General features: G+C 37.2%; 2 protein-coding genes across 4 annotated transcripts in view; both read right to left on the reverse strand.

Annotated features, from left to right (window-relative positions):
• Nucleotides 1-278: 278 nt before the first annotated feature.
• Nucleotides 279-12,210, reverse strand: LOC107599253 (semaphorin-4E-like). Of its 3 annotated transcripts, none has more exons than XM_016290792.1 (15): nucleotides 12,182-12,210; nucleotides 8,345-8,633; nucleotides 7,469-7,614; nucleotides 7,264-7,326; nucleotides 6,662-6,760; nucleotides 6,473-6,572; nucleotides 5,996-6,106; nucleotides 5,024-5,175; nucleotides 4,758-4,924; nucleotides 4,228-4,384; nucleotides 3,913-4,135; nucleotides 3,658-3,773; nucleotides 2,951-3,114; nucleotides 2,098-2,150; nucleotides 279-2,015 (listed from the first exon to the last, which is right to left on the reverse strand). In XM_016290792.1, the coding sequence occupies exons 2-15, from the start codon at nucleotides 8,457-8,459 to the stop codon at nucleotides 1,408-1,410; spliced, it is 2,274 nt and encodes a 757-aa protein (XP_016146278.1). In that variant the 5' UTR covers nucleotides 8,460-8,633; nucleotides 12,182-12,210; the 3' UTR covers nucleotides 279-1,407. The 3 variants fall into 3 exon arrangements, with proteins under 3 accessions (XP_016146278.1, XP_016146277.1, XP_016146279.1); XM_016290791.1 differs by lacking the exon at nucleotides 12,182-12,210 and adding an exon at nucleotides 11,887-11,997; XM_016290793.1 differs by lacking the exon at nucleotides 12,182-12,210 and adding an exon at nucleotides 9,561-9,657.
• A 3,010-nt stretch (nucleotides 12,211-15,220) lies between these two features.
• The window catches only part of LOC107599279 (uncharacterized), a 14,311-nt gene continuing 6,780 nt past the window's right edge, over nucleotides 15,221-22,751 (reverse strand). The window contains exons 6-15 of the mRNA XM_016290825.1: nucleotides 22,230-22,260; nucleotides 22,060-22,179; nucleotides 21,333-21,389; nucleotides 20,004-20,155; nucleotides 19,240-19,371; nucleotides 17,517-17,586; nucleotides 17,321-17,423; nucleotides 17,107-17,202; nucleotides 16,481-16,612; nucleotides 15,221-15,674 (exon numbers count right to left, since the gene is read on the reverse strand). Of these exons, the coding sequence (XP_016146311.1) occupies nucleotides 15,619-15,674; nucleotides 16,481-16,612; nucleotides 17,107-17,202; nucleotides 17,321-17,423; nucleotides 17,517-17,586; nucleotides 19,240-19,371; nucleotides 20,004-20,155; nucleotides 21,333-21,389; nucleotides 22,060-22,179; nucleotides 22,230-22,260 (949 nt within the window). The 3' untranslated portion in view covers nucleotides 15,221-15,618. The remainder of the gene's footprint in view (nucleotides 15,675-16,480; nucleotides 16,613-17,106; nucleotides 17,203-17,320; nucleotides 17,424-17,516; nucleotides 17,587-19,239; nucleotides 19,372-20,003; nucleotides 20,156-21,332; nucleotides 21,390-22,059; nucleotides 22,180-22,229; nucleotides 22,261-22,751) is intronic.

The following is a 22,751-nucleotide window of genomic DNA, read 5'->3' on the forward strand; positions in this document are numbered from 1 at the left end:
ATAACAAGCTGCATTAAACTTTCTAAGAGTCTAAAATGCAGTCTTACACTTATCTTGGCATCCTGAAGATACAGGAAGTTCATTCTTGTCCATGTAGAATTGCCTTAAAAGGCAACATACTTGGATTGAAACAACAACCACGGCAAGTTTTAACAAGACAGCATGTCTCACTTTTTACCCTTAAAACAGGAACACAGCCATTACAAATGTCCAGAGAAAGACTCTAAATAGTCTCTGCCTCACTTCAGGGCTCACTTCTTTTTTTTTTTTTTTTTTTTAATCCGTCCACCTGGAAACAAAATCACATTTACAAGATGCCGGGTTGATAAAATTATAACTTTTGAGCAAGAACTAATCACTGGTTTTGCTTGTGGCAAAAGTTTTTGTAGCAAGTGAACTATATATTCATAAGCAGAACTGTATTTTCGGCCCATTCACTCCCAAGGTCGGTAACTATAACCAAAGTTTTAATAATCATTCTAATTCTATGAGAAACGGAAGTCCACACCACACCTATAAGCATAATAACACAAGAATTATGTTGCCAATGAGAATCACCCCGAATGTAACGAGCGAGCCTTTAAAGTGACAATGTAACTGCATCACATGCTTATAATAAACAGAACATTAGCGTCTATTGGTGTGGACGCTAATGTGGTTATTATTGTTATAGTTATCGTTCTTGGTGTGAATGGGACTTTAGGCCTACTATTGCATCTATTTCACATGAACCACACATGATCAAACGGTCATTTCCTATAAGACTATAATGGGCCTTTCCTAATACCCACACTTGCAGTCTTTACATTGAACCAATTGCCTACTTTTCGCAATTGGTAAAGTCATTGTATCAGAATGAAGATGCTCCGGTTCACACAAAACTGTCAGTGTCCTGAGACTCGCGCTTAGCACATGCATTTTAACGTTACAATTTAACGCAATTTTAATGTATGAAACAGCATTTATGAGGCAGTTCATGTTAGAATTTTCAAATATTGCCAAGCAGTTCTTAAGATTTCACTATTTCCCCAATCAGGCAGACAGGAGTTGGTTTTGCATGACTGAAATAGCTGCCTGGTGGCATTGCAAATATGGCCACCAAGTGATTTGACTGTCATTGAAAAGTACTTTGGTGATCCTTGGCCAAATTAAGCTGCAATGTAGACAGACCTTATGCAGAAAAGTCCGATTCAGTGTCTTTTTTTTGTCCGTTGGACATGTTGACGTATGATGGTTGAGTGATGGCATTTGGAAGTGAATGTATAGATTCATCAAGGAGAAAAAGTTGGTCAAAACAGCGGTTTAGTCAAAAGTTAACAGCTGCAAAAGAGGAACCAGCACCAGTGGGCTTGGTCTGCATATAAATGGCGATTAGCCACATTAGCAAGTCTGTGCATAAAAACAATCTCAAATCTCAGATTCATCTTCTCTGTATTTCAGTGAGATCTGGCCTAAGGAACCAACAGTGGTTGAGAGTTGAGAGCTGGAAAACCTCTGGTCGTTCACATGGTTGTTGTTGCTGTTCAAGTTCTCCGTTGATGCTGGTTTATGTTCTGGAGGCTGGTTCTCATACAGACTTTGTTCGCACCTGTTCGCTGTGTCCTTTACCCTCCTGTGGCAAAACGGCAAAGGTAAATGCCCTTTGCACAGGTTCCAAATGACTAGCATAGCTAGAATTAGTGACAATACCACCACCATGGCCACAAGTGTGTTTTCTTTTTCCTTAACGTCATGTAGTAATGCTCCAGTCCCGGATGCTGACCACATTTTTAGATCATACGCTACATGCTGGGTTTTGTAATTCCGCTCTACAGAACTGCAGGTGTAGCGGCCGCTGGCGTCTGCGGAGGCGTTGAAGATCATCAGGCTGTCGGAGAGGATCTGGAAGGTGTTTGATGCTTTGATGGGTTGTCCATTCAGCTGCCACTGGACCTGAGCCAGGTTGGAATAAGGCTGGCACCACAGCTTCACAGTATTGTCGTGGAAAAATGAGACGCTGACTGACTTACTGTTATCTGTAACACAAGGTCTAGATGTAACTTTTAGTGTTTCTACCAGAACATACAGTATGACGACTTTGGGATATAATGCAAATACCTGTTTGTGGACATCGGCTGGCATCACCATCACTCAAACTCTGAATCACGGTGCTGTGGAAGAAATAATATTACAGCAATCAGCAATATGCCAATATCTATTTTCATAATGGTGCGCACAAACATCAAAAGTTTGCATACATTTTTTATGACAGTTAAACATTTTCCTGTGAAATTCCCATTACCATAAAGTGTGCAGATATGTTACTTTTGAGAATAAATTGAATTGCAAAAACATCAAATGATAATTCGGTAATACTTTAGTTGAGGGACCAATTCTCACGGTTAACTAGTTGCTTATTAGCATGCATATTACATTGGCTGTTTAGGGTTAGGGTAACACATTTTTACTTATAAAGCACATATTATTGCCTTATTTTGCATGACCATATTTTAGATCCCTTAATTCTACCCCATACCTAAACTTAACAAATACCTTACTAACTATTAATAAGCAGCAAATTAGGAGTTTATTGAGGCAAAAGACATAGTTTATGGTTAGTTAATAGTGAGAAGTGGTCCCCAAACTAAAGTGTGACCAGTAATTCTCACTGATTTATGATGTAAAGCTTAATACAATACAGACAATAAAGCAATAGACCATGATGTATTCATAATTTACTACTTGATATACTGTAAATAATAGATTTTTATTTTATTGCAGTAAAACAATGCAATTTTTTGCATGACAAATGAGTTTAATTCTCATTAAAATAATGTGGAAATGCAAATAATTTTAATTGTATTAAAATGATCAGGCTTAATTTTCTTCAAGCACGATATAATTTCTCTTGATTTTGAGGTTTAACATTTATTATTTTATTTTGTGTAAATATATTTATTTGTCTTTTCACCTGGTTCTGGTTCTGTGTGTGCCGTTTATGGCAGAGCACTGGTCAGCATTGAGGTCCCAGCCACAGTACGGATCCCTGGCCAGAACACAGTCCAGACACGTGTGGTACCGCCCACATTCACTGATGGACAGCTGAACCACGCCCACCTCCGAACCCACGTACAGCTGTTGTTGGCATGACATCACACATAACTTAACATAACATCTCTACAGACAATAGAGATTGCAATAATTTTGACTCTTGCTTCAGTTGAATGTATATTAAATATTCCTATAAAACTGCACAGTGGAGATACACTACTGCTAAAACGTTTGGGGTCAGTAAGATTTTTCTGAATTAATAGTTCTATTCTGCAAGGATGCATTAAATTGAATATGTTTTTTTATTACTTTCTGTATCCACGTTTCCATAGAAAATTAAGCAGCACACCTGTTTTCAACATTGATAATAATAAGAAATGTTTCTTGTGCATCAAATCAGCATATTAGAATGATTTCTGAAGGATCATGTGACACTGAAGACTGGTGTAATGATGCTGAAAATTCAGCTTTGCATCAAAAATTACATTTATAATAGAATACAAATAGAAAACAGTTACTTGAATGGTAATGTATACAGAAAATTAATGTTAACTGCTATGCAAACTCACACGGCTCATGCTGTTGCTAAGTGAGCAATAAACATCAATAAATGCATCTGCTTCTTACCTTGGTGTTGGAAAGTCGCAGTATCTTCACTGGCTCTGAGGGCTCAAATAGCTGAATCTCTTCCATAATGACCATCTCACCGTCATAATTCACAGCTTTCAGCACTGAGCCGCTCTCTGATACATAACAGACCGCAATACAATGCAGAAGACAACAATTTCAGTTAAACATACTTAGACAGCTGAAAATATTATATATACTTTTGGAGGGTTTACGAATTATAAACACTACAGATTTACATAAAGGCATCTTTACTTGTGCCGATGAACATGACTTGATGGCTGGCCCTGTTCAAGGCCATTGCTGTGGCCACCACAATTCTAGTGAAAGCGGTGCCTCTTTTCACCAGCAGGGGTTTCTCTCCACTGGCCTTGACGGCCTGGTCCATCAGAGGTTTGTCTTTAATAAACTGCAAGGTTTTGTCTGGGAGATCCAGAGATTTGGTGAAACCCATTTTTCTGGCATGATTATCAATGCACTGCAATTGAAAACAAAGTGAAGGTTAGTGAACTCTGGCAATCAGTATTATTGAACAAAGTGCTGAACAGAGTTACTGAACAGAAGACTCACTGTTCCGGGTCGGGGATCAGGGACATCACCCGAGTACACCAGCCACTTCACGAACGACTTCTCAACGGGAACAGGAGCCTTAAACTTGCCCTTTGAGAACACAGTCTGGATGTCTTCAATTTTGTATGCACATACCGCAGAGTACTGAGAAGAGTCTCTGTTGATCAAACACAATGTTTTTATAAATAATGAACTGTACAACATCGGCACTATTGTTAAACTGAAATCAACAATGAACTGTCTTAAGCTGAATAATGACACTTTTCTTTTAAAAGCTGCTTTACTGTAGAATTTGGATTTGTCTCATATATTTGAGGAAGTTTGTGTCATTGATTCTGCTTTTTTCCTGTTTGTTACTGTCTGTGAAGCTGCTTTGAAACAATCTGTATTGCATAAAGCGACATATATATAAATAAAGATGACTTGACACCATCAATTAAGTTCACTGGGAGAACATCAGATTTGTTTGAGGCAGTAAGCAATCAAGATGCTCAAGGACGCTCTGTTTAACAAAAAGATCGCAATTTTACAATTGTGGGGTGAAGACAGCATAAAACACGCAGGTGGTCCAGTCGCCGGGGCACAAGTGGAACACGTCCTGGACCAGAAGGTTGTTGTTTGGAATGGGACAGTCGAGCCTCGCTTTTAGAAATGAAGTCCACTTCCTCTGCAGCGTCCTCAGCCCACCCAAGTCACCCTGAGAGGGGAAAAAAAAAGAAATTTATAGACAGGAAATACTGAAATAAAGTTTCTTAATACGGCTCATTCACATAAATATTACTCCAAGGCAGTTTACCTTGCACACACGAGCTATTCGAGAGACGTCCACCTTGGTGTACGAGTCGTATTCCACTGCTGTCTCACTGAAGAACAGATAGATCTTGTCATCGTCCCCCTCAGGGTTTGATTCTCCTTCTCGTATATGGGCCATGTGGATAAAATGTGGTTCTTAAATGACAAAAAACCCACATATTTCAGTTACTATCACCTTCCTGTTCGTGTTAAGGCATTTTCAGCCACAACCACTGCTGTTTTTGTGTGTGTGTGTATTTTCGCACCATTCTCTGTAAATGACTGTTATCAGCAGACACTCAAACCACACTGTCTGGCACCAACAATCACTCCACAGTGAAAGTATGTTCGATTATACACTGTTGTATGTTGCCAACAGGCTGTTAATGACAATCGAACCGCTGTTATACATTGGCTTCTTGTCACATGATTGGTTGGTTAGATATTTGCATTAACAAGCATTTGAACTTCAATACCCGGGCTTGATTGGCTTGCTACGGTTAATCCCTTCAAGTAGATGGCATAAAAACCCCATTACGTGGGCATTTTATATTGCTAGTCAATGAAAAGTAGAATTCAAAATAAATTATTTTGCAAGCAACATATGATACATTGCATGGTAACTGGTAAAAAAAAAGCATTCAGGTGTTGAATGCACCAACCAAGAAAACGAATGGAAATGCTACAAAATAGTATATTAGTACTCCTCTAGTTACCTAAAAAGTCATTAAGTGCACAAAAAATAAATTAAAATAAAATAAAATTACAACTTTATTTTGGTCTTTGACAAAAAAAAAAAGTCACATTGGAAAACAATAGTTGACATTTTCTAAAGAAAATGTAGTGGTGTTTGCCTGTAAAAAATGGTTATGGCTTGTTGCAAGGGTACTAAGCTGAGTTTGCTAATATGTTCTGGCTGTTTTTGACCATACTGGGGTTGGAGGTTTGGCTAGGCGTCACCATTATTGTATCTCACCATTGAACCAGGTGTTCGAAAACTCTGTCCATATGGATTCCTCTGAGCTGCGCATCATAACCGGCTCTAAACCCCGGAAGTTCAACGAAGTTGCAGAGTACAGTACTCCATCTGCAAGAGAGAAAAAACAAGAGATTGATGATGTTGAAAACTACTGGCACTAAAGTAACACTCCATTATGTGTTATGGTAATACTTTTGAAACAGTGTGATTCAATATAACTATCAACACTGTAGCGTCTGGACTACTCCAACACACAATATATATTTTGTTAGCTAGCTTTCACAAATACTTTGTATTTCCAGTTATGCATTTGGCAGATGCTTTTATTTAAAGTGACACTGCAAGGTACACATGCACTTTTATTGTTTCTTGCTTTCCCTGGAACCCATGACCTTGGTGTTGTTAGTACCACACTCTGATCTATAAGAATAGAACTTTAACTGGCAACATTATAAATAAAGAGGCAGTACGTACCAACAATCTCTGATGTGTATCGCTGAGAAGGATCAAAGGGACATTTCCCCTTCCCATCTTCTTGTTTGCCCTCTAAAATCAGATTACCATCTGCATAGGACTAAGAGGATAACATGCAACAAACATAACATAAAACACTTTATACTGCACATTTTACATTTGTAGTCACTAATAATTAATGAGACTCACCATATAGTCACACGTTGGGATGAATGCTTTGGTTCCGCAAACATACATTCTGTCATCGTTTCTTTTATGAAGAATTCTGATATAATTTTTGCAATCATTCTAAAGAAAAAAGAAACAATGTGGCCAAGGGGAACTATTAAGTGATGTGACGTGATGTGAAAAAGTCCGACCAAGCAGAACCAAACGCTTCCGTTTCCTGCATGTTCCTAGAATCTTCATTTTCATTGGTATTGGCTTTTACTTAGTATTTGATTTATATCTGTTGATATCTGCTGTAATTATCAATATGAAGATGAATCACTTTCTTGCTTGTTGCTTTGGTTAGACAGTCTTAAATCATCCTTAAACATCTAGTTACCTTGATCTTTGTATAAAATATGAAATAGGAAATCCATGCAGATGACACATTTTCTATTAATGTAAAAAATATAAATTATCCCATGAAAAGAGTGCATTTCTTATTTTGAAAAGATCATTTTAAGTACATTTTGCTAAGATATTCCACATTTTACCAAATAATGTCTTAAAGCTTTAATAAACTGCATTCTGCCCACTCACGATAAAAACAGATATTAAAGAGCACAAAAGATGTGAAAACTCACCGCAGCATCTTTTCCCTTATTGGAACAGTCTTTTTGCTCCTTATTTGTGACTGGCCAATTCACCTGTGGCGAATAAATACAATTTACCATCATCTCTATATACAAAACAAAAAAGAAACATGCTGCAGTATAATATTTAATGGCTTATCAAACAAATTTAATCGCGGCATAAGAAGTTTATGTAAATATGCATTTAAGACCTCACCATGGCCTTTTTGACTGTAATGTCATCAAGGTCGAGGGCAAAAATGGCTTCCCTGGCACCCAGGATGAGCATGTTGAGATCTTCCCTCAGAAGCATAGTGGTGTAGTTCCAAACACCCTCCTCACGAAACAAACGTCCTCCATTACCTAGCAACAAAATGAAGACCACAGTCAAGGGCAGGAGTAGCTAACATTTGCCAAAAACGGACGTCACACACAGAACAACTAAACGTTGTTCGAAGAAAGAACTATGGACCTGTATCTCCTCTAAGCAATCAAAACACATTTAAAAATAAAATTAATTAATTAACGTTTACATAAATAAATCTAATGCTATTACCATGAAAATATTGGCCTGCAATGGAAAAAAATACTTATTTTGGTAGTAAAACCATAATATTTTTAAAGCAACTTACCTTTTAATTAAAGCACCTTGATATATGAAAAGGTAAATCAAACACCAAGCACCACGGTATACCATGGCTTTACTTTACTTTTTTTTTTTTTTTTACAAGACCACAGGAAGCAGTTGAGTCCTCTGCACAATGTGACTTTGCTGCAGCCTGGATTAAATAAAACTAAAACGTAATAAAAAAAACCTATATAGACATAATAAAAAACGAATAAAATGACAACATACTACAACTGTAACTAAAACTAAAATAGATAACTAATACAAATCAAACTACATTAGTTTATCAGTAATACTGCTTTAACACAAATTGTTTGCAGATGCCACCTTTTGATTTGATATTTTGTATCTAATGCACATAATCCAAACATTTTTAGGTGCCCAAATATTTTCTGAGACCACTTAACATCAAAGTACCAAAGTACATGGTATTTTGTAATGATGTCCAAACATAAGTCAACTTACTTCTAATTGCCACTGTTTTGCGAGGTATGGTATTCGGTGTCGATCCCAAGCCGCCGGTCAGAGTTGCTGGACTCCAGACGTACAACACGCACAGAACAGCCAGCAGAAACATCATACAGCACTCCAGTAAAAAACAAATCAGTCCGTGATTTTGGTCTAATGACTGCGAGTGCTAGATTCCTGTGTCGTCAGAGTTTCTCATTCTTGCCTTCTCCCTCACGCTTCAATACTGAGATATAGGACTTTAGCTGCAAAGAACGCTCTTCAGCAAAGAACCCTGTGAGGCCATCTGAAAGAGAGAGAGAGAGAGAGAGTGAACAGGCAGGGGTGCTGGCAGCAGTATTTCTGTCACTGCTATAGTGATGCTAATGCAGAGGATGAAAGCTTTTGCTCTAGGACCTTGACAGAGACACACGGTTCTGCTTTTCGAGCCACAGAAAGACACAAAGCCAGAATAGCTCAACAAAAAAAAAACCCACCACAAATTTTTCTTGGGGAGCTCATCAACAATAATAACAAACATTAAAATACATACAATATATAAATACATACACATACACAACTATCTATGTCCTATCAATTATAAGGAGTGAAATACAGATGCATAGACACCAGAGGAATTAAGAGCATGAACAATCCTACAATAAGTGCTGTTCAAAAAACGTGTAGACTTAGTTTTAATTGCTCTGAGGCGTCTGCCTGAAGGAAGAGGCGTAAAGAGGTGTCTGGCTGGATGTAAGGGATCTTTCAGGATTGTTAAACCTTTTTTCTGCAAAAGTGAAACATCGATCTCATCAATAGTGGGAAGATCACAACCAATAATTTTCGAAGCAACCCGAGTTATGTTACTAATCTGACTTCTCTGCTGAACTGTGGAGCTGCCAAACCACACTATAAGTGAGAAAGTCAGCACGCTTTCAACGACAGCTCTATAAAAATTTAACATACCAACTTTAGATACGCCAAACTTTTTAAGCTGTCTTAAGAAAAAAAGCCTTTGGTGAGATTTTTTAATAATGCCTCTTAGGTTGTCGTCCCACTTTAACGTTGCAGAGATAGTAGTCCCGAGAAACTTAAAACATTGAACATTTTCAATGTCCTGACCATTAATAGTCAATGGCAAAACAGCATTTGTCTTCCGTCTGAAATCAAACACCATTTCCTTTGTTTTTAGGACATTCACCTTCAAATTATGAGTACAATGTGTCTTACAAACCTCAAGAACAGTTTTCACAAGTGACGCGCGCAATCTGAAAAGTTAAAAAGTCTTTAAAAAGTAATCTCTCTTTCTGATCTTGTTAAAGATGACAGACTGATAACCCCCCCCCCCCCCAGGAAATATCTATTGTCTGAAAGCTGGTGTTACCTAACTGACATGATGGAGAAACAGGAAGAACAAACCCACCATCATTTTGCAACCTGCTTTTGCTAGGTGGTTGCTTACTAAAACAAAACCTCTGTGATATATACATGTGGCATGCAAGTCTATTTCCGTCCATTTAATTGTCTTCCAGACAAATACAATTTTTTCTGAGGTGCAGAAAGAATTATGTGCTTAAATTGATAACTTGCATGTACTGTACTTAATGAGAGGGAGGAAATGTAAATGCATGACAAGTTTTGGTTTTCAACCAGTCAACCAAACTCTATCCTGTCCTATTGAAACCAGTAACACTTTGTCAGTAAAAACAGAGCTGCTAATTTTGACAGAATGACTGTATTGCAACCAACATATGAATGCACCATCAATACACGGCCTTTGGAAGCCTCCAACATCTGGAAACACAAGTGCTCATTGGTGCATTTTACTATCTGATTGCAATGGCATGTGTTTACTACATTGCCGACTGAGAGCATGATTATGGCATGTTAAGAGAGATGAGCTGTAGCGTGAGCGTAGATATTATCAGATACCGCTCATATTTCACCACAACACGCACATGTACACACAAGCTTATTTTTAAATCATTGTGGGGACTTCCTACCCTACTAGCTGCTAATATAGGTCAATTATAATTACCAAAGCCTTACACACTACTAGCCCTAAATTACACATTTTGGGAGTTTTTTTTTAGACACAATACGAGTCAAACATTATTTAATCCCTTAAATGAATCATTTGATGTCTAAGGACACCCATATAAGTATTTTCAGAAACTGTGCAGGTTAGCTCAGTCTGCCCTCAAACAGGTTTCTTACTTCAAAACACCATGAAAGGCATTGTGAGAATATGTACATACACACACACACACACAAAATCTTATGATTTTTATCCAAATCATATACTTATACAATGTAGTTTATCACTTTGACAAGTTGAAGGGTGATTTTTGTGCCACTATGTCAGAAAAAAGTGACTGTAATTCTGAATAGCATACTAGAAGTACCACAAATAACAGTAGTATGCTAGTGGTTTATCCTGAATGCCAGAATGAGTCCTAAAATCCAGAAACAAAATGTGACTTTTTATTTTTATTTTTTAAACTTCCAGTTCCATCGTCTCACAAGTCAGTGTTGTTGTTGTTGTTTTTAATTTTTTATAAATAACATAAGCTGAAGATAATTTCACGTTTTATTCTACAACATAAAATACAACATTAATACTCGCTTGTGATTTTATTTTAAGCTTTTATGTGTCTTGAAAAAGGTGGCTGCTGGCGAGTGGCTAAATGGAACTGCAGAGGTTGTCGGGACTTTAAATGTAATTATGTAAACTCATCTACTTCATCAAACTAGTCCACTTTTACAGCCTCTTTTTGTTCAGAATTGTGCTTTTGCAAACTATCCTAGCTCAAACTTTACAACTTATCTTTTTACTTATACCAACTACAATTAGGCTTGGCGATAAAAGTTGTGCTCATTTATGGAGATTATCTTGATAAAACTAAATGTTTAAGAATCATAAACTTTCATTGGTCACAGAACTTATTGTTCTTAGTGGCAAACCATATAACCATGCTATTTCAATTCAAATATAGCATTTTTGGACAATACATGATGGTAATCTTTGTTATTTACAGTGTTGTTAACATTATTTAATGTTAACTAAAACTATAAAATAACATTTAAATATTAGATGAAAAACATTTTAATTTAAATGAAAATTTAAAAAATGTTGCATTGACAACTAACTGAAAATAAGTTAAGCATTAAATTACTAAACCAGAAACTGAAATAAACTAATAATGGCAAAAGCACATTACTACTTAAACTTCAATTAAAACTACATTTGAAAGAATAATAATGACATCTAATTCAAAATTAAAAAAATGCTATGATAGCATATACATAATACTTGAATAACATAAGCAGACAGCATAAGGACATCACAAACAATACCAAAATCAAATTTTCAATCAGTGATGTATAAGTCAACAAGTTAAACTAATGCATTAAAAGAAAAGTGTGTGATCAGTGAACGCCTCTGTAAACCTCACACAAATCAGCTGTTACAGTGTGCATTTCAGTACTGTTCTCAGTTCCTCTGAAAATAAAATTGTAAATGCAGCAATGGCTGAAAATGTGGGTCAGCAGCAACTCACCATGCAACCAAATTCTGTTAGCCTCTCAGTTCTCCTGTGCTCGCATGAGTGGTTCCTCTTCACACACACACACACACACACACACACACACACACACACACACACACACACACACACACACAAAAGAACAAAAGCGACTAATGCATTAAAAGAAAAGTGTGTGATCAGTGAACGCCTCTGTAAACCTCACACAAATCAGCTGTTACAGTGTGCATTTCAGTACTGTTCTCAGTTCCTCTGAAAATAAAATTGTAAATGCAGCAATGGCTGAAAATGTGGGTCAGCAGCAACTCACCATGCAACCAAATTCTGTTAGCCTCTCAGTTCTCCTGTGCTCGCATGAGTGGATCCTCTTCAAACACACACACATATATGCAGTGCAAAACAAATCAAAAGTGGTCTAAGTCTCAAAGGCAGCAGAGTGTGTTGAGAGTCGTGGCTCTGCAGTGAATGGATCTCATCGTGCCTTCTGCTTTGTGTGAGAGAGCATTGAACTGCTCAGATCCTGCAGTGTGAAGTCAAAGAAATTCTTCTACTGAAGAGAAAAAGCATGCTTTTAGAAGTTCCTCAATCTCAAACAAGTCACTACAAGTGTCAGCAAGAGTGTGTGTTGTAGAAAGAGGAGTGTAGGAGAGGCTGTAGACCTATTGTGTTTCTGATCTGATTTTCAAGAAAACCAAGTTTAGTGCTGCAGCTGTAGTAAACAAACGATATTAATCTCTTGATTTCCTTTGTTACAACATTTTCAAAACACATTTTGCACTGACATTGAAGAAGAAAAAAAAAAGATTTAAGGGTGTTCTCACCTCAGCGTCTTTGCTCATTGCAGTTTCTGCTTCCATCCAAACTTGTTTTTATGTTCATTATGATATAAATTGTTCCTTTTTTTTTTTTTTTTTTGCACATTCAAGTTATCTGGATGAACTTGCTCATTTTACGGATGAATCAACAGCATGGATCAAGGCTGAATGAATCACTGCAAAATGTTGTTTTTATTTTGCAAATCTATGTTGATATTGCAATGTTGTTTCAACATGGGTGAATTAAACTTTAACACTGATTTTGTAACTTTTTTTTTTACATGCATTTACCATTAAACAGCCTGAAAAACAATTATTGTCATTATTAACCACATTTCAACGTTGAAGGCTGGTCAACAGCCGGCTAGGTACAGGCATTTTCAACATTAAATATAGACTTTGTTTAATGAAGCATTTCTCATCAATACCAGTTGAAATAAACCATTATCCGTGTATTACCAGTTGTTTTACAGGAATGAACGGTAAAAGTTGAAGTTTATTGACGCCCCCTGGTGGTCCTCCAGGATTCAGATTCGCCTCTCCTGAAGAGATTTATTTTGCGATAAACCCCTTGTGATATATTTATTTGGTCAAATAACCGGATATTTACAGAATAAATAAATAGTTTAAAGTATTTTATGTTTTACTTGTATATTAGCTAAGCTTCCTCTAAAACAGTCCATTATAAAATACAAACATTCGTCCCAGCAAAAACGAAGAGTCCCTTCTTCTGAGAAATGCTTTTTCCCCCCCTACTTTAACTCTCCTGCAATTCTAGTCAATCATCAAAATGTAATGTTATATGCTCACCACAAAAAGAATATCTCCGGGTCCTACTGTTAGTAACGTTTTCAGTCGCAATCAGTCGTTTTCAGAGGCGGCAATGAGAACGAGCTGCTAGCATGAAAACAGGGCCGCAGACAGCGATCAGACGCAGTTCACAACATGAAAAACTAGAACAGTGGGTGAATTCTTCAAAACCTTCCCTTTAATTCCCATAAATATCACAGTTCTAAATAACAAAACATTTTAACATCACATGACATATCTACAAAGTCACAGTAGCACCATGCATGTTCATAAAACTGATAATGACAGTCGGTCAATCAGCAACACAAATGCAACCGTCTCACAACCCATCAACCTAAACCCTTACAAATCTGACAAAGTCTCACCTATAAAAGGCTGAATTGTGCTTTATATTAAAATACCATTTTTTATGAGCGCAAAACCTGCTTCATAAACTTGGACGTTTCTCTTGCAAAATTGCAAATGTGTCCAAAAGCATCATTCAAATTTCGAAACAACAGATCTACTGAAACACTATGAAGCAGGGTCAAAAATTTACTTTCTGCCACACCTCTCTCAATTTATGGCCACAAATATTTCCTAATGGCCATAAACGGCTTTATTTCTTTTGAGGAATATATATATATATGTGTGTGTGTGTGTGTGTGTGTGTGTATGTGTGTGTTCCAGTCATGACAGTCGTTTTCCTTTCCTGCTGAAACCCCCCCTGCCCCCCACCCCCCCAGCTAAAACCAGCCTAAGCTGGTTGGCTGGCTTTAGCAGGTCTTCCAGCCTTGTAATAGCTGCTTTGCAGGCTGGTTTTAGAGGTGTTTTGATCTCTTCTTTAGCTGGTCAGGCTGGGAGACCAGCTAAGACCAGCCAACCAGTTTATGCTGGTTTTAGCAGTTTTTTTTTCTTTCCCAGCAGGGTTAGATGGTTTGTCTTTACAGCATGTCACTTTCGGCAGTGAGGGTCAGTCTTACAATTCAATTTAAATTATATATTAAGTTCACATTCCTAATAAAGTTACTGTTTTTATTTGCATTCCTGTAGATCAAACAGCAGTGTATGGCACTAGCAAAGCCAAAGTCATGGGTTCGATTCTCAGGAAACGCACTGACTGATTAAAATACAACCCAAGTCACTTTGGATAAAAGTGTCTGCAAAATGTATTTGCTTTTTATTAACCCAATTTATATGCACATTTGGTGCTTGGGTAGTGTTCATTTTGGACCCAACCTTGAACAATACCAGATTCACATTCATCTGAGCTTATAGATCAATTCTCTCCAGTTCACAAGTTAGTGTTTGATTAAAACCAGTCATAAAAGTCCTTCATTTTAAGACAAGTTTGTTGTGCTTCTTTCTTAAATGTGTGGAAATGTGCTCTCGACTCATGGTTTTGTCAGTCTAAACCGGAGTGTTGAGGTCTAATAATCAATAGAACAGAGAGAGTAAGAGGTATCGAGAATCTTGGCTCAGATTTTTCCCATTTAAATTACAGTAATCTCAACGGAAACGGCCTCATTCTGTGACAGCATTATTATGAGGCAGGATAAGCTGGGGGACCTCGGCTCTCGTGTAATTGATAAAGCCAAATAAAGTGGCATTGTTTAAGTCACACTGAGGGAAGAATGTCGATTACAGGGAGTCCTTGTCCATTCAACAGGAAATCTGTCTTATTCATCTGAGCTTATAGATCAATTCTCTCCAGTTCACAAGTTAGTGTTTGAGACAAGTCCTTCATTTTAAGACAAGTTTGTTGTGCTTCTTTCTTAAATGTGTGGAAATGTGCTCTCGACTCATGGTTTTGTCAGTCTAAACCTGAGTGTTGAGGTCTAATAATCAATAGAACAGAGAGAGTAAGAGGTATCGAGAATCTTGGCTCAGATCTTTCCCATTTAAATTACAGTAATCTCAACGGAAACGGCCTCATTCTGTGACAGCATTATTATGAGGCAGGATAAGCTGGGGGACCTCGGCTCTCGTGTAATTGATAAAGCCAAATAAAGTGGCATTGTTTAAGTCACACTGAGGGAAGAATGTCGATTACAGGGAGTCCTTGTCCATTCAACAGGAAATCTGTCTTTATTGGAAGGCACTGGAAGGAGACGACGAAGGGTGGGCAGAAACGTGGAGGAGATCACTCTTGATTGGTCCGTCTCTTCTCCAGCTTCTGTTTGAGCTCGTCTGTAAGGCCTGATGGCAAGAAAACTTCCTAGTCATATTTTAAATATACAGTCATATTTTCACCCTCATGTTCGGTTTATATTGATTTTACTTTCTGTATGTTTGGGGTCCCTTATACAAAAGTGCATATCGGAAAACAATATACACTACTGTTCAAAGTTTGAGTTCTATAAGATTTAATAAACGCTTTTCAAAAGAAGTGTCTTATGCTCATCAAGGCTACATTTACTTGATCATTTTTTTGTTAAAACAGTAATATTGTGAAATATTGTAACTATTTAAAATAACAGTCTTCTATTTGAATATATTTGAATATGTCATTTATTCCTGTGATGCAAAGCTGAATTTTCAGCATAAATTACTCCAGTCTTCAGTGTCACGTGATCCTTCAGAAATCATTCTAATATGCTGATTTGGTGCCCAAGAAACATTTATTAAGGTGGAAACGGTAATTAATAATTTTTTTCACAATTCTTTGATGAATAGAAAGTTCAAAAGAACGGCATTTACTTGAAATAGAAATCTTTTGTAATGTTATGATTGTCTTTACGGTCACTTTTGAGCAATTTAATGCATCCTTGCTGAAAAAAAAATAACAATTTTATAATTATTGTTATTATATTATTTATTTATACAATTTAAAATATATTATTCAATTATATTTGTCCTTCCAGGATTTTCATATTATTGATATTCTTTCTTGCTGTTTGAGTCAATATGTTGGAAAACACAATAACCCCCTAAAATGCTATCAATTGAAATTTTATGATAAACAGTTTTGGAGCTGTTGAAAAAAGATGCCCTTGGGGCCTTACTCTGAGAGAGCGGTGAGGGAGACAGAACCAGCCTTCTCATGGAGTTGGATGGGGAGCCAGGCGGGGAAAAGGATCTTGGTGAGGAACTGGGAGATCTCGTCTGTGACCGCAGCGACCATCTGTCTGTACCTACTGAACACACAACACATACAAACTCACTCACTTAGTCAAGAGAATCTGAGGTGAACATAGACAAACTGTACTGTATATTGATCTGGATTAAAAGCATTCACTAGTACACATTGACGTCTAAGTATGTGCAGCCCTACATTTAGTGTTCACAGACAGCCAGCATTTTCTCAAACTTCTCACAGGGTTGTGCAATTCCTACAAGCCACAAATTGCTCAAACACACAGATTGAGACTTGTTTCATACTTTTGCAACAAGAGTCACTACAGCATTCAAGTGCAACTGTCCCTGCATGTTGTTTGGCAGAAGCATTGAAACTGACATAACAGACCATTCATTATAAAAGTCACAATTGTGCAAAAAAAACAAAACAACCTTTGACCATTTAGTTGGCAGCTCTTGTGCCATTTTAATCATATGAAGCTGCAGCAATCGCAATATATGAACAAATGGCAGCAGATGTAGTTGTGTGAAGCTGTGGAGCATGATATGATACCTTGTTTAGGCGGCAGTGATGGAGCGCGAGAAAGAGGTCCAGTGGGAGCACAGTGCAGGGTTCGCTCTCCATTCTCATCGTTGGATGACACAAATGCTACAAGAAAAGGAAATTTGAACACTGAATTTAGAATGTGTTATTTTATGGCCAAACTCAACATTGTAGATGTACAGACTTGTGAGCATATACGTGTGTGAGCGTGTTTGTGACATACTGATGTTCTCCTCATAAGGCTCTTCTAATAAAAAGGGCTGAAGAGTCCCGGCAGTTTTCTCCACCAGTGCAGTGATGACATCATGCAGTGTGGGACAGGGGATCTGCAGGAAGAGACCAAAAATAAGAGGAGTGAGATTTCCCCAAGGCTGATTTTCACACAGATTCCCTTTATTAAGAAAGTCATTTTCACATACTGGGTTTTCCACGTCGATGATGTAACTACCCTGCTGCTTCTGTGTCACTCTGTAATGCCTGAACACTGATCTGAAACAGAAAAAAGAGACTAATAATACATAAAAAACAACAACACAATGACTCTATTCTGCAATGTTGTTATTGTTAACTAACTAAAACTATTATCCCCCCCCCCCGTTATTTGAAATAAAATAAAATCTAAATAGTCAAAATACACGTCCTTATCCACAATAAGGACAAAATATTAATTTTTTCCCATTTAAGTACTAAAATGACTAAAACTGAAATTAAAATAAAGCTAAATAGAAATATTGTGTAAAAACAAACTAAATGAGCACATTACAAAATTACTCAAATTAAAAGGAAAACCGAAATATAAAAATAAAAGCCAATGAAAAATATTATAAAATACTATAATAGTATATAAATAACACCAAAGTAACACTGATTCAGTGAAATTAAGTGGAAATCCAGTAACAATGACGAGGAAAATTCAGTCACTTCTATTCATTTGATCATAATGAAATCCAGCAGTTATGTCGTTATGATAATTTATGAAGTCATAATGAAATCCAGTGATGATATCACAACAGGCACTAATGATTTCATAATGAATTGGTCTAAAGAATACATTGCACAAAGCTCAGTGGAAGACAATTCAAGATGGCAGATCAGTTCAAATGAAATGTCAACTATACTGTATCTAGCGTAGCATTAGTTCTGGCAGGTCACGTTAGTCAAGCTCGCATCAGCTGACTCTCAGCTGATCCCCATCAACCTATGGGAATACGACACCTATCTAAGCATTCATATATAAGGTCCCTCGGTATTATCAGCAGTTTTCGCATTGCTCAATAGCTAATTACCCTCCTCCATCCCCAGCTCCTCCTCTGTCAGTCAGGATTCAGCCTTCTGATTCTCCTTTGAATCAGACTAATTCTAAAATGTGTACATAACATTATTGAACTTTAACGATATCTGCAATACATTTATGTTGGTTCTGTTCCGTTTACCCTGGGGGGGGCTATTGCTGCTCTCCCTGCTCTCATCCATGCTAGGCTGCATGGATGCGCAGGGAGTTCTTGCCCAGAACAGAACCATACTGCCAATCCAAACTGTATGCTAATTGTCAATAATCTTTGACGATAGTAGTCCTGACAGAAATATGCTTTGTATATTTTATGTTCTACTGGAATTAATTGGTGTCCAGACTCATGTGCACTATATTTCATGAACATTATTTGTTTAGTGTTCAGAGTTTAGGGGTGTAACGGTACATGTATCGTGTACCAAACGGTTCACAGGCAAATTCCAAATGGAAGTGATCATCCCTATCCCCTTGGAGAGGGGACTTTTGGAGTGAGCAGGGCACATGCGTGCCATTGTGTAGTTGTTTGGAATGCACTTGGCAAAGGGAGTGATGTAATTTCTTAATTATCTTTATCCATTTGGAATTTGCCCGTGAACCGTTCGGTACCGATACTCCTACCGGCACACCCCTATCAGAGTTGCTATCTATTAAGAACAACTAATTAGTCACTAATGAGGTTTTATGTGGTTTAGGATGCTGTCTTAGTAGTCAGCTGCATATGACAGCAAGACAGCTTACTAGATTTTAGAACAGAGCCAAAGTGTATTTTTGGAGGTTAATGCTCTCACTGATAAATTAAAATAGAAATAAATCATACTGAGAGAGAGACAGAGACGTGTCAGTGTTTTTACCCATTCAGGTCTTGTCGTGTGGTGACGGCGAGTGAAGATCCATCTCGGCCTGGTCTGAGAAGCATGTTCCCACAGTCTGGATGTCTTTCTAACAGCACCTCAGCTTCAGTACGAGACACAGGCCTGAAACACCTGCCAAATAACACAGAAGCACAACTACATTAACATTTGTCTCAAGTATCCACTAAGAGTGCGATTATTCACATCAGTTAAGTATGCAGAAGATTTTGGTAAAGAAAGCCTACAAATGACAAGGATGATCTACAAATAGAGGTCAAAATAAAATAAAATGATCTAATCCCAGCCAAACACAGTTTTTAAGTATTGAGAAGTGATACCTTAGTAAGCAGTGTCATTTTAACAAGAACGTGGCAAAACATGACAATAGTAGCATATACAGTCTGTCAATAGATTTTAAAGTTCAACCCCAGTGCATATACCTCATAAAACATACATCTTTGGAAAAAAAATCCAAGTGAAGATAGGATCTCTAAAACATCACATATATTGGCTCAATTTAGTAGTTCTGTGAACTGACATATGAAATTAGTTTTACATTGTCTTTTTATTGCTGGGTAGGACACAATGTAAATCCATGAAATTTTGCGTCTGTTTTATCAGGCTGGCAAAAAGTACCAGCCCTACTTCTATAAGAGCAATATTAACAGTGATGTTTTAGCTATGCATAAACACTCAGACAGTCAAGAATGTCATCTATGAATCTTCTCCCCCAAACCCACTCGCTCAAATAAACAGATACTCACGCAGGTATTTCCCCCACCAGCGGGAGCGAGAGGGGGGACGAGGGGGCTCTGGAAGACACGCGTGCCTGTCGACGCATTTTTTCTTTCTCCACGACTTCTTTCAGCATGTGCAGCTGGCCGGGCAGGAGGGTGAGAGTCGTGGGCACAGCCAGCTGGAATCAAATCCAAAGCATATGTCATCCTAATCTGCACGGTTAAATATACAGTCCATAGTGACGCTTTATGCATGGGGACTCTGATCTCTTTATCTATGAAAACAAGTGAGCAGAATCTCTAAAGCAGTGTGTGGGAGGCGTTTTGGTGGTGTTGAACTAGAGCCAGTGGATATGATGCTGATAAATAGTTTTTATAACACCTGGTCATGTTTTATGATGGATGGAAAATCGACTTTATTATACATCTAAAGTCCAACAAAAACATTCATATAAACTGGTTTAAGTATAAAAAAGATAACATAAGTTCAAAATGTAACTTCTTGAGAAATCTGAAAAAACACATTCACAAACCAAAGCATATGTCATCCTAATCTGCACGGTTAAATATACAGTCCATAGTGACGCTTTATGCATGGGGACTCTGATCTCTTTATCTATGAAAACAAGTGAGCAGAATCTCTAAAGCAGTGTGTGGGAGGCGTTTTGGTGGTGTTGAACTAGAGCCAGTGGATATGATGCTGATAAATAGTTTTTATAACACCTCTATGTGTTTTATGATGGATGGAAAATCGACTTTATTATACATCTAAAGTCCAACAAAAACATTCATATAAACTGGTTTAAGTATAAAAAAGATAACATAAGTTCAAAATGTAACTTCTTGAGAAATCTGAAAAAACACATTCACAAAACTAGATTTAACAAAGTCTACAACAGTCTAAAAAATGAGCATAAAATAAAAAACAACTAATCTAAAATAGCCCATTATAATCCCACTACCCGTTTTCCCGAAAAGCTTTTGTTACATTCATACCAAATCCTTCCTAAACCAAAAGAAACAAAGGTATCTGTTGCATTGTTCAAACATGGTCATAAAACGCAAACCCTGCAGTTCAAAGGTCTGAGATCTCATTAACAAACTCAGAACAGCAGTATTATTCAAGACTATGTGCTAAAAAGAATAAGTCTGACCGGAATTTGTTGTTCTGCAGGAGAAGCTGTAAGTGTTTATTGACATACAAAACTTGACCTGCTTCTAGTGTGCAATAACAAAACACTAGCGCATTTAAACTAGCATTATGACCATTTATGTAAGGGCATAAACTCATCTGTGAGACTAACGAATATATGTCAACTTCTGTTAAAAAACATTTCCTCATTTGATTGAACGTACATCTACGACAGAGTAGAGAAAACCTTTCCACAGCTCACGCGCCTCCAGATTTGGAGCCTGAGAAGAAAGAGAGAGACATTGACATTAATTATATTATAATTAATAACTATAACTCAATGCAATATGTCCTTACACTACTGCACTGCATTAGAGACATGCAATATCTCACAGTCAGTTAGATCTCCATTCACATTTATTGATTTAATCAATAGTTTTATTCAGCAAGGATGCATTAAATTGATCAAAAGTGACAGTTTTGAGTTGGTAATCTTTATATAATTAATCACTCTAGTAGACCTCTGATCGGCCCTAATTCTGAATGCATAATCAACAGCTGATAGTGATCCTACACTGTACAGTAAGTGCTGTTTAGTCTTGACCTGACCATAATATGACCTAGAGCTGTGTGGAAGTGTTATAACTGGCATCAGATGTGGTGAGCACAAACATGAGTAAAATAGTGGCCTGTGAAAGCGAAACTCTCTAGAGTGTGCCAAAGGTAAATTCCATATGGAGATGTTTGTGAAGACTGAAAGACCCACATTTGCTCATATATAGTGAGTGAAGGTTGAGATGTGCAGTGTGTCTGACCAAGCATTCAAACTGGAGCTTATCGTTTTAAGAAAACTTTTGCCATTCAGTGTGCAGTACACATCAGATGGTTTGTGTGTGCGAGACTGAGTTTAAGTGCATGAGAGGAATGAGATGCATGCATACTGATACTCACAGTGAGTTTGATTTCTCCATCCTTCATGCGGAGATTCAGTCTGGCTGCCTCCAGATTTCGATCACGACTTGGGTCATCGATCAGAGACACAAACCCACTCAGATCCAACTTCTCTACATACTAATCAGAAAACACACATATGAAGAGAGACATTTAAAGGAACAGTTTACCCAAAAATGCCTTTCCAACCCTGACTGATTTCTGTGAAACACACAAAAAATAAAGATTTTCTAATGTCTATCATTTAATTTTTTTAATAATAATAAATTATATTAATAAATATTTATAAAAACAAATTAAATTTGAATAATAATAATACAAATGGTAATATAGTTTTGTATTATTTAAATAAAATTTTTTACAAATTATGTATTATATTATTAATAGCAGTTTACAGAACACAGTAAAATTACAATACTAATATGTATGGCTGTCTTAATTTCTTTGCTTATAAATGTTAAAGGGGTCATATGACGCGATTTCAATTTTTCCTTTCTCTTTGGAGTGTTACAAGCTCTTGGTGCATAAAGAAGATCTCTAAAGTTGCAAAGACTAAAGTCTCAAATCCAAAGAGATATTCTTTATAAAAGTTAAGAGTCAACCACGCCTACCTAAAATGGCTCGTTCTAACACGCCCCCACATGTCTACGTCACGATGTGGGAAGATTTGCATAACGCCGCCCAAATGTTCA

The sequence above is a fragment of the Sinocyclocheilus grahami genome, unplaced genomic scaffold, assembly GCF_001515645.1.
Source record: "Sinocyclocheilus grahami isolate Dianchi unplaced genomic scaffold, SAMN03320097.WGS_v1.1 scaffold263.1, whole genome shotgun sequence".
In the NCBI taxonomy this organism is placed as follows: Eukaryota; Metazoa; Chordata; class Actinopteri; order Cypriniformes; family Cyprinidae; genus Sinocyclocheilus; species Sinocyclocheilus grahami.